Source organism: Atta colombica, unplaced genomic scaffold, assembly GCF_001594045.1.
Source record: "Atta colombica isolate Treedump-2 unplaced genomic scaffold, Acol1.0 scaffold12, whole genome shotgun sequence".
Lineage (NCBI taxonomy): Eukaryota > Metazoa > Arthropoda > Insecta > Hymenoptera > Formicidae > Atta > Atta colombica.
In genome coordinates this window covers 567,451-579,975 of record NW_017259206.1, presented here as the reverse complement: position 1 = coordinate 579,975, position 12,525 = coordinate 567,451, and the positions used below count along the sequence as shown (strand labels likewise).

Below are 12,525 nucleotides of genomic sequence, written 5' to 3'. Positions count from 1 at the left end.
ATTCTTTGATTTGAAAAAAGAAAAATCTCATTTTTGCAAAAATTCCAGAAAGTTGTATTCGCAATTTTTTATTCCTTCTTCTTTCTTTTATATGATTAAATAATTTATATGTATACATATATATGTATGTATATATGTATGTATGTATGTATGTATGTATGTATGTATGTATGTATATATACATACCACACACACACACACACACACACACACACACACACACACACACACACACACACACACACACGCACGCACACACACACACACACGCACGCACGCACGCACGTACGCACGCACGCACGCACACACACACACACACACACACACACATTTATTTATTTGTTATAAATATTATTTTTAAGCCAAAGCATCTTTTTGATATGGAAATAAGTAATCACATATTTCTTCATGTGCAACAATATTTTACAAAAAGAACTGAATAAAAAACTATACAATGTATCTTCTTCAAATTGTATTATCTATTTTCATTTTACAATGGGAATAGATTTCTTCTTATCAAATTAAAATCGATTAATTGCGTCCGTTTACGACAATGCTAACCTCAAATTCGGAGAAAGCTGTGCGTCAACGTTTGATGGTACTCATGCGCAGAGTACCAAAAACAAGAACTAGGCGGAAGAAAAAAAAATGAAAAGAGTAAGATCATCCGCGCAGATCTCTCATGATATCTTTGTATTACTCGACTCCGGTTACATTGTACTAGGATTTGGTTAAATTGACGTTATACAACTAATTAGCTTCCTAATTAGCTTCGTGGCACGTTGGGCACTATCTATCTTCCAATCTCAAATTCACGCATGAACTCCAACGATCTCCATAGTCTTTTAGAGTCTCTATTCTCTTTTCGTTTTCGAGTCGATTTATGCATTCACATGCATCCAGACAATCTAGATCGATTCGCGAATCGTCTGGAAGTTATAGAATTGCGCAACATGGATCTTATCGTCCACGTTTTTCGTGTCTCCGCTCGAGTCGACTCAATCGACTCGTCCAGCGAGAGACCTTATAGCTACACTATACATTCTGTTTTTCGCCCGCTTTTCTTCAATGTTACAGTATAGGCATACGCACATCATTTGCGTTTCTGCTCGAGCCGACTCGCGACTCTCACATGCATGGAGAACTGCACGACGCAGACGTAGGATACGTAGGAAACATAGAACAATTCTGTCCACGCGAAATCGAGCGATCTCAAAAGCTTCGAAAAAGAGCATCAGAACGTCCCGTTCTCGAAACTCTCGCTCATGGACGCAATCGCGAAGATTTTCACGGGCACAAACGATGAAGTTCTCGTCCAATCCCGGCTCCGTGAGATCTCCGAGACTCTCGTTAAGTACTAGCTCCACTTTTTTGGCTATCGATCTGTCTTTCCTCAACACGCATAATAATCGCACGATAATCGTTGATTTCGTTACATCGTTTTGAACAATATCTAGAATCGTAAAAAGTATCACTGTGTGACGATATCGCACGATCAGGATTATTTATATCGTGTAAAAATAATTTGAGAATTAAACAATGCGAGTTCGTCTCAGCGAAGTTATTTTTTTACAGGAGCCTAAAAAGGTTTCGCTTATTCTTCTAAACGATATGTAGTCGACGCAGCAAAGAAACTGTTAGACTTCGATTGCCTTTCATCGCAGTTTTCGACGAAATTTTTTTCAGGACATCAAATTGTAATTCGTTTCTCAAAATATCGTTTGCTTTTATCCATTTATCATCGCTTTGCCTTATTTTTTTCTTTTTTTCCCTTTAAACTATCTATAACATTAAATCTTAAACATCTATCCTATCTATACGTATATACAGATGTTCAATACGTCCTCAAAAACGATGGATCTTGAAATATATGTACTATGAATTATAATATATCGATGACATTTTCTCGAAAGGGGGAGGAAGTCAGTTTCTTTTTTTTGGTTTTTCGCTCGATTGTTTCTCTCTTATTAATTCTTCTCTCTCCTTCGTTTTCTTTCACTCTCGCCCCTTTCGCACACGCGCACATACACACATATACACATAGCAGTAACGACGACACACGCATACATTTCGCGAATCACTCTTCTTACATTTTGCATTACGTCACACACACACACACACACACACACACACACACACACACACACACACACACACACACACACACACACGCGGGAGGGGTTGGCGCAACCCTTCTTAGGAACCGAGCGGGACAAGCGAACGGTCGTAATTTTTCAGGCATAAAGATTCGCGTCTCGCTCATCATTTGGATAAATCTTAGTCGGAGTGTGAAACTCTACAAAACTAGAAAGCAATCAGACCGTATCGCGTGATAAAAAATTCCAAGAGACTACAATCTGTTTCACATTATACATCACAGATTTTGTTCGTTTTGTATTAGAAAAAAAAAAACGAATACTTTGGCTATTAAAACATATCTGCATATATTCTTTACATATCTCTTTTTTTCCTACAAGAGGCTCGGTAGAAATGAAAGAACAAAGCGATCCTTTGATTATCAGATAATTTCAGAAGTCAGTGCTTTTTTTAAGTAAATTGTATTATTCGATTCTAGGTTATTTATTTAATTTATATTAAACATCATATAATTCAATATCATAAGCAATACGGTCCAAATATTCCCTGTTTTCTATTGATTGCTTTTATCGTGTATTCTCTTTGTTTTTCTCCCTTTCTCTTTCATCAGTTTACACATGTATATATAGATATATATATATATATTTTTTCGATATAATATATATATTCATTTATTCGTATGCCTATATGCTTATATATGTACAAAACGTTAAATGACTCTGGATATGACTAAATGATTTTTTTTTCTTTTTAATGCTCGCACACGGAGAACGAGTTCCCCTTCAACTTATATCATTATACTCTTTCGTCTTTTTTTTCAGTAGTTTCTTGTTCTCATCACCTAAAAATTAAGTGTATTTCTATTACGAAATTACAAATGCGTAAAGCGTATTGCATTGCCTTCCCCCAAACAGCACGCCTTCCTAATTTTTGCACTCTTTTCTCTCTTTCTTTCCTTATTTCTTCTTTTACGGGCGACACACGCGGATTCAGACACAAATGGATCTCTCTCGCTCAGTGATTCTCAACCTTTTCTTCGCATTTTCTCGAGAATGTTTTTAATCATGTTTTAATTTTTTTTGTTTATTCTCATCCATTTTTCTGGTTCATATCTCAAACAATGATTTCGCGATTAAAACGAATATTTGTTTAATAATCTCGAATCGATCGTTCTTCGATTGGAAATTAATCAGAAAAAAATGATGAATCAATTCTTCTTCGACTTGCCGATTTGCAGTTTGTTAATCTGGCAAAGTTGAAGCGATTGTGGAAAATAAACTTTTAAAATACGATTAAAGTGTGAAAAATATATCACCGATAAACAATGAACGTATACGCCCAATAAATTATATAATATATATAAGATAATATATAACCGAATGTAACTATAGAAAAAATTAAAAACTTCGTTGTTTTAGTTGATCTAAAATATATTGGGTTAAGGAAAAAGTCTCTTTTTATAAGTTATCTCGGTTTTTTTACTGAGAAATCACAGAAGTTCTACACCGATGAAATAATGACTCTACCCGAAAAATGGCAAAAGATCATCGATCAAAACGGCATATATTTAGTTTAATTAAAAGATTTGTAAATAATTAAAAAATTGTTTCAATTATGCTATATATAAAAGGATTTTTTCTCTAACCCAATAATATAGTGCATGTGTAATCTTCAAAATAAATTCAAGAATGTAAACATTCTCTCTTGCATATACGTCCTGTCAATTTTTTTGTTATATCGAAATAAACCTTATATTCATGATTCAAAATGTGCGTTCTACGCATATCCCCGGTTACAATTTGCGTCATAATTTTTAAACGCAATTAACGATTTATCAAGTTCGAGATTCTTCGAATGAAGTTTTTTGCTCCGAATGACGATCAGCTGATTCCGTGTTACATTTCGCTTCCAGAATATCCTGCCGTTCTTCCACAATTCTCCTCCGCTTCTTCTCTGGTTGTTCATCATCATCATTATCCTCTTTCATTTCTTCCTCGCTGGAAGGTAACTTTTCCTCGGCCATCAGACTCACCGATGTGTCAGCCCCTACGAAGTGTCCCCCTACTGCGGTTTTCAAAAATGTACATCCCTGACGTCTGTTGGCGTGCCCGCCTTCTCGTGTTCCAGTATTTTCTCCTGACTCGTGTTGTTCTGGTCCCCCAGCGGCCTCTGCGGTACGCTCGGAACTCCGGTACTCATTGTCTGGTGCCCGCTTCCGTTTCCGGGGACTTCGGTGCTCACGTGAGCGGCCTGTGAGATCATCTCTTCGATTTGCTCTAGGCAACCTTGCAAATAATCCTGGAACAAGGAAACAATTTCATAATATTGTAATTATACTTTACTGACACAGTTCTAATTATTCTAGAATTATATACTATGCATTTCTTATTTTAAATATCTTGTATGTTTAAATATCTTGTATGTTATATAAATAAAAAAAAAAAAACGTAAACGAATAAACCATTTTATAGAATTATTTTATCATCTAAAATGCTTCCTAAAAGTTTTTCTATTTAGCATTTAATTATTTTTATCTTTTTTATTTTTATTTTTTTATTTTTTTTGAATAATAAAATTAAGAACATTTTTTTACTGCGTTTAATTCGTTTTTCTTTCGTTCATTCTCGCGCGTCCAGTATGAATCATATTGTAGATCAAATTCTAACTTTTAACTTATACGATGAAGCAGGTTAAGATGTTAGGCGTTAATCCTTTCGGACTTAAAGATCCAAAAGTAGTCTGTATAGTTTGAAGTCATGAATGAAAGTCCAAGAAGACCGGATGTCGTCGAGGACGATATCTTCCTGGCTCTCTTGGGATCCAAACCGGCAGATGAGAACTGATCGTTGAAAATATTGCGCTTACGGGTCACGGACCCCATGCAGAGCTCCATTCATTCGCGCGGTTTGTTTGTGTTAAACGTACATAGAGAAAGAAAAAAAGGAAGAAAGAAAGGAAAGGAAGGAGAAAAGGAAAGGGAAAAAGGAAAAGAGACTGAACGGCGACCTCGTCGCCATCGTCTTCGACGACAAGCATACGGGGCCCGCAGTGTGCTCGGCGCAGACACTCCGGGTCCTCATTTTTTTCCTTCCCGCAAACATATGCCTGACACCTGCTGTACCCTTCCCGCGCACTTCCCGTCGCGCTTTTTGCGCCCCGCGAGGTCTGTCTCAACCAGTCGAGACTTGCGAAGGGCAAGTTCCAGCGTTTCTTGCCGATTTTGTGTCTCTTCGACGAGTCCGAATGCCAGACATCGGCGACGCGCATCATGACCTCCTCTCCTTACCCGATTGTAAAACTTGAAAATTTCATCGTTGCGCTCGTTCTAAAGTGCGTAAAGCCTATTCTACAATTGCAAAGCGTAGTTGTAAATGGTTCTAGTTGTGAGAGTTCACCAATCACAATCAAATGAGGAGAATATTCGAATATGATTGATCAATTTTTACAGCTACAACTACGCTTACAGCACAACCCTTACAGCACAAATACGTATTATACGTATTACACAAGTACGAATTATGCTCCTTTCCCATACAGAATTTGCAGTAATATTGCAGAGAATTTGCAGCAATATTACTGCAAATTCTGTATGGGAAAGGAGCATAATTCGTAATCTTCTTCGCTTTATTCTGCAACCAACACACACACACACACACACACACACACACACACACACACACACACACACGCACGCACGCACGCACGCACGCACGCACGCACGCACGCACACGCACACACGCACGCACGCACACTTCTGATACGCACGTTACTCACCTGTTCGATGGCCGTGATGCGGGTGAGCTCGTCCAGGAGACCAGCTAGTCCGTAGCCACTCTTCCCGGTCCAATCCAAACCGTGTAACGCTGCCGCTACACTTGCGGCTGCAATCATGCTCGGCGTGTACATGGAGAACTTGTACTCTGCAAAACAAAATTATTCATTAAAAACGTGCTCATATGAAAGATTTATACTGAACGTACGTTTCCTATAAATTTCTTTCACGTACATTTAGAATTCACGTGATATCACTTTGTTTATAATAAAGCAAGCAAAATTGTACATGACAATAATATGTAGCATAATTATAGAAAAATCAAGAAAAAAGTGAGTGCATTGCATGAAAGAAAACGAAGTCTTTTGTTGATTGATATTTGAATAAATAATAACTTTATCCAATATGGTCTATCTAAGTTGTAATTTTTGTTGAGTTTAACATCGAAAACGGATGTCAAATTCAAAATAATAAACATTTTGAACATTAATTGAAAATATGAGATATTTTCAACATATATTTATCTATAAACATCAAATAGATATACCATTATTGGGCGTAGTTACCTTATTAATATTTGATATGTAATATTAATAATGATTTTCTGTCTAAAATTGACTTTTGGTACATCTTTTTTAAGGATAATTTTCTTCACGAGCATTTATCTCGCTTAAGTACATTCTTCGTTATTTACTCCAGTTATGGTTAGCAAACAATGAAGAGAAGAAAACCACTTTCGTAGAGACTTCTTGGATAGTCCTCGAAATTATGTGACAGATTTATGAGGCGAGAACGGGCGGAACGTAGAGAGCACGTGATGGACCCTTTGTCCAGTAAGATGTTACTTTCGTTTCTTCAGGAAGAAAGTTCTAATGTTTCAACGTGAACACAAACGATCCTCGACGGATCCTCGATGGATATCGTTAACATCTGCGAGGGTCTTCTTGATCGGGCCGTTTTAATGGTATTCTACGATTTTCATAGTGTTGTAAAGTTATTACTGATACATTCTTAATGATCCTGATTCCAAGTTGCAAAAAGGAACAAAAATCACCTACATTATGTTTCTTAAATCGGAGCATGTGTATTCCAAGGACGAAAGATTTATGTATTTAAATGGATTTAAAATATAATATTAATTAATATTGAAATTTAAATAATAAAATTAAGGTATGATATTAGAGTTCAGATTCAAGATTTTAAAAAGACGTGAATAAAAATTATCATTCTAAAGTTTATTCATATATTTTTATCTATGTCCATATGAGCTGCTAAGATAAAATAGTTACAGTAATGCAGTTTTTATATAATATTTGTTTTATATAATACTCGTAAATTTTCATAAAAATAATTGGAAAAGTTTTGAATAACAAAATAAATTATTATATACATAAGGTTTGTTTTCTATAGCTGAAATATATTTTTAGAGATTAAAATAAAATAGATACATGTTAGATATTTGATTAAAACGGAAAAGAAAGTTCTAATGTAATCTAATGCAAGAATAAAAAACAGATCTATTAAACACTACACACGTATAACCAATGTTTACAATTACTATGTAAAGCGTTCTCTGTCTTATCAGAAATAGACTAACGGAACTATCATCTATTTTGTTGGAACGATTTCAAAATTGGTTGATAATTTCACCATTTTATTCTAAGCTTGAATATCATTCTAGCAATTTCTAAAGAATAACTATACTCAGTTAGTTATGAAAGTTGCTGAAAGTGTTCGAGAATAAATTTATACAATTTTAATGTAAAGAAAGTATTTATGTTCGATAAACTTACATAAAATAATCTGTATTAGATAAGATTTGTCAGAAAACTACACACGTTATCTTAGAAATACAAACGTGTCTGATGTGTCAATGTTCGTGTTATGCTTTGAGACGATCGTAGCTGATCGGTAATGAAATCGTCCGGGGAGAGAATGTCGCGATTATTAACTGTGAAATTAAGAGCGTGCACAACATGCACGTAAGACCAGTTTAATAAAGAACACGCGAAGAGTGTACGAGAGGAGACGCAGGGTGCGGAGATAGCTATGGAATGTGAGCATCAGACGAAATTATCGCGTTGCACCAGTACTTGTGCATACCGAAACTTAATCCCCGCGAGAGTGTTTAGCTTACATAATCAAAGCTATACACCTCGCGCCGTATCGTCACTTCCCGTCGCTCTTGACGATGCGACCGTATTCGTCGCCACCGTGTAAACAAATAATAATTCACGGTTACACGCTCGCCGCACCGAGCTTCAATGGGTTATCCTCTTTCCGTACCGAATCTCCTTGTTTGAAACATTCGCTTTCTAAATTAAATTCTTTTCTTATAAGATTAAGATATAAAAATCGTATAATTTTCATTGAAACAGTTATATAAATATAGGTATAATGTAGATGTTTAATCTTCCGGAATTAATATCAAAACATAATTTGTGACACAATTACTGACTCTGCAAGATTCCCATTTAATTTATGTTGATTAAAAGATACATTAATGGGTCAATTTTAAACAGAATTGTAAAGCTGGTGTAACTTATTCTCGTATAACTTGTAAGAATTTATGATTGATATCGTAATTCTATGCGTATATACGATTATTCATAAATATCTACGATTTTTCATAAATCTTATAGCTAGTAAGAAACTGTCTGTAAATATATTACATAAAATTATAAGCACTTGTAAGTTCTTATAAGTCTTACGAGAACATATCATAAGCCTTATAATTTTGCTTAAAATTGACTAATTTTAAGAAACCTCTGATAATTCATACAAAAGAATGAATATTAAATATATCTTGATAAGAATAATCTAAACTTTCAGATGTAATTTAGAGAAAATTGAATTCGATATTTTTAACAAAGAGATTTATAATTGAATGAGTTCAATAAACTCACTGTCAACTCTGAAAAGTTAATTCAAAAGCGCAATCTATAATATATAAAAAACAAAGCGCTAATACAAAAAGCGATAAATATTTAGAATATTTTAGAACATTTTTTCTGTGGTTTATATACAAGCTTCTAATGTTTTATAATCTATTTCACTGCGCAACTCTGCAAGCTATCCAATACACAATTGTTATTGAGGATTCGTATACACGTATTTTTCGTTGATTATTTATTCTCTTGACTGTCGATTTCGCGGAAAATTCAAGACGGCTTATCGTTTCGCTTTCTTTCGAAAAAGAAACGCGGAGTACCGAGAGCGGCTCTGCCTAGTTTGGTCCGTGAGAAACAATTCGCGATCTCATCCTATGTGTCCTCCTCTATTACTCTTTCTCGTTTTCTGTCTCGAACCCGCCGAGTCTGCGATCCAAAACGAGCATCAGGAGCAACGACGAAGGACGAAAGTCCTCTCTGCACGCCACCGCTTTTTTGCCATCGCGGTTGTAATAACAACCGGCCGACCGCGATCGACCGATGTGGACTTGCGGGATGAAGAATCGAGAAAGAGAGAGAGAGAGAGGAAGGCGTAAAGAACGACCGGAGCATCGGAGGAGGAGGAAGAAGAGAAAGACACGCGGGTTATACCGATGTGTCTACAGACGCATCTAGACATTTAAACGCATCTTCGATCTTTCTTATAGTCTCACGCTATCAGTCTATTTATTTCGTCCCGTACTTTCCAACGGATTTTCTCTCTCGTTGCGAATCAAGGACAATAGAAATGAATCATGAAGAATCCATACATAATATTTTGAGAAATGATTTTTTGAATTAAAAAGGTAGTAATTCAATTTTCTGTTATATTTCATGTGCTTTAAAAAGTAATAGAATTATAAAGCTTTACACAAATCCCTCGATTTATTTAAGCTTGTTTTTAAATGAAAAGATATTATAGATTATCGAGTTAAAAATTGTAATTCGCAAATGCAAAGATAGAATTCAAAGATAGAAAATCTTCAAGTCGTTTCAATTTTATGTAAGTTTCTTTTTAAATGAATTTAATTTAATTAGTTAATCTGAACACGCTCTATTTAAAAATTGCAAGTCGCCGTGATGTACGACAGAGATGTTAGAAATGCAGAAGACAACGAAAACGCAGTAAAATTCCAACGCCAGATTCCAGAGAAACCGTAGTCTCACGCCTAACGTGACTGGGCATTTAAACGCCCATTTAAACGTACGTAAAACATTTCAAGTATTCCTCGTACCTAACAGGGGCGCAGAATATCGAAATTTTTCTAGAAAAGTAGCATTTTCCGCATTTATCACATTCTGTTTTAGACCTTTTTAAATTTTTATTTTAAAGAAACTTCGAAATGAAAAAGGAACAAAAAAAGGGAACAATTTCTTCATGCGACGATGATAATTCTTACAATATTTTATTACTACTGTTGCCTATATTTATCCGTTATTATAACATTGTAATTGTAATATATATTATAATATAGTATATATTATTTTATAATAATATATATGTTATAAAATTTTTTAAATAATATATTTATATAAATTTATATATTTATTGGCTATTAGAATCAAATATATACTACATTTAGTAGAAGTATAATCTATTTTCTTAGCACAAATATTACAGAACCGTCGGAACCAGGTTTTACGACGCAACGATGACCGAACAATAGTAAAAATAGATAACACATGTCATCGTACGGAAAAACTTATACTTATTTTTATAGGACGCGCGCAGGGTCTTCCTCTCCTCCTTCGGAACTAATGAGTATGAACAGACGGAAGTGCAAATAACCATAATAACGGATTATCCTCCTAAGTGCGCATTTCCACTTATTGGCGCGCCTTATTGGCGACTTCGTCTGTATGTATATGCGTGACCTATTTAATAAAGACAAAGAAAGAGAGCAAGAAAGAGGGAAAGTAAAAAGAAAGCTATTCGTGACTGTTACGTGATAGTTTCCGCTATCGATGTACGCTCTACGACGCACGTTGGGGCGTAAATTCATTAATACATAGATATGTTAACGACGCACGATTGTTAATCGCCGATTGTTAATCGCCCCGCGTATCATATATGATAACGTGCAACAATGGCGTATAAAGAGCACATTTTTGTTAGAGAAGGCACTTGCCTCGTGTTCTCACTTACGCTCTACCTATATATTATCTCTCTGTTTAACTTATTTTTTATCTTTTTCTAGAATTCTTTTCTAGAATCTTTTTAAGCATTTATAGAGGTAAAAAAATTGATAAAAGATAAAGAAGTAAATAAACCGAGATTAAGGTTTAATCTATAGAAATCGATAGAAATGAATATTAAACATATTTGTGATGACCGTTCCGATATTTAGAAATGAGAATTACTCTGAACTCGAATAGAAAGAAATACGAATGAAGAAAGACTGGAAGATGCTTCTTCATTAATATAACAGTAACGCTGATAAGAATTGTAATTCCCTGCTGTTATTATCGACCTGTTATTAAATTCTATTAATTCTCTCGATAGTATATTAATCTGTTGTTCTCACCTCTGGCGCTGAGAGCGATGAAGGTCTGTGCGTGCCTCCGGACCATCACAGTGTCACAGGTGTGCGGCATCGACAATCTGCTGAGGATGTGCATTAGGAAGTCTCCGGGCGTCACCGCGGATAGTTCCCACTTCAGCTTCGAAACGACCAGCTGCTCCCACCTCTGCAATGAAAACGAGACAGATGTCGATTAACATCTCGCAATTAATACTATTCAAGCGAAAGGTGCGATAAAAAGAGAAGAACATGAATAATCTACATGAACAATCTGTAGGTGTTATGAAATTCTGATCAGCTCGTTATTTTTCTGGTTATTAAAAAAATTAAGTATTGCAATTATTTCGGACTAAAATCATCTGACGTAAATATCAATGCAATTTCAATTATATCAAAAGAAGAAGTTTAATCTAAGACATATAAATGTTCATTTACGTCAATGTAACGAATACATTAGTATGTAATAAATAAACATTTACGAATATATTTATGTGAAAGTGTTGAAATTGTTCGCGTTATTTATCTCTCATAGTTCTCCACAACGTGTACCGTTAGAATATCAGACGTGACGCGTGTATTATTATAGTAACGTAGTTGTTGGCATATACCTACGAATAATCGCAAGAGATTCAGAGAACCGTTAGAGTTTCCTTTTTTTTTACGAAAAGAAGTGGAGCAGTCCATTTTATCATAGCTATAGTAAGAAATGCATGGCTCGATTTAAATAAGTCCCTTTAAACGCGAGAGCATTAAACCATCTTTAATCGTCGATAATTATACAGGTGCGACGACGACGGCGACATCGTCAAAATTCAGGCTTGATCTCTGTCTCAAGTGTAAAATACAAGAAAGAAGAAAGAGGGGGAAGAGAGAGAGAGAGAGAGAGAGAGAGAAAGAATCTATCCTTTCTCTAGCGAGGCTACTACGTCCGCTCTTTCGAGTACGTCGTAGTACCCCCGTTCTCTTTCGACCGTGAAATTACATGGCGGGAGTAACGCACGACGAATACTACGTGTCCTTCGTCTTGATCAAAAGTCCATTGAATCTGGCTCGCCTCCCATCGCTCAGCTGTGACGAAACTGAGCAACGTGACTCCGTTTCAAGCACGAGAGAGCATATTGCAGAGAATCTTGAGCGATAAGAATAAAGAATGTACATTACTATAATAGATATTATATTCGTAATATATGCACTAACAAGTAAT

The 12,525-nt window shown here is 35.5% G+C and overlaps 1 protein-coding gene across 1 annotated transcript in view; it reads right to left on the bottom strand.

The window, feature by feature from the left end:
* Nucleotides 1-4,089: 4,089 nt before the first annotated feature.
* Nucleotides 4,090-12,525, bottom strand: part of LOC108694296 (G1/S-specific cyclin-D2) — a 50,125-nt gene continuing 41,689 nt past the window's right edge. Inside the window, exons 3-5 of the mRNA XM_018203696.1 lie at nucleotides 11,325-11,487; nucleotides 5,872-6,017; nucleotides 4,090-4,395 (exon numbers count right to left, since the gene is read on the bottom strand). Of these exons, the coding sequence (XP_018059185.1) occupies nucleotides 4,171-4,395; nucleotides 5,872-6,017; nucleotides 11,325-11,487 (534 nt within the window). The 3' untranslated portion in view covers nucleotides 4,090-4,170. The remainder of the gene's footprint in view (nucleotides 4,396-5,871; nucleotides 6,018-11,324; nucleotides 11,488-12,525) is intronic.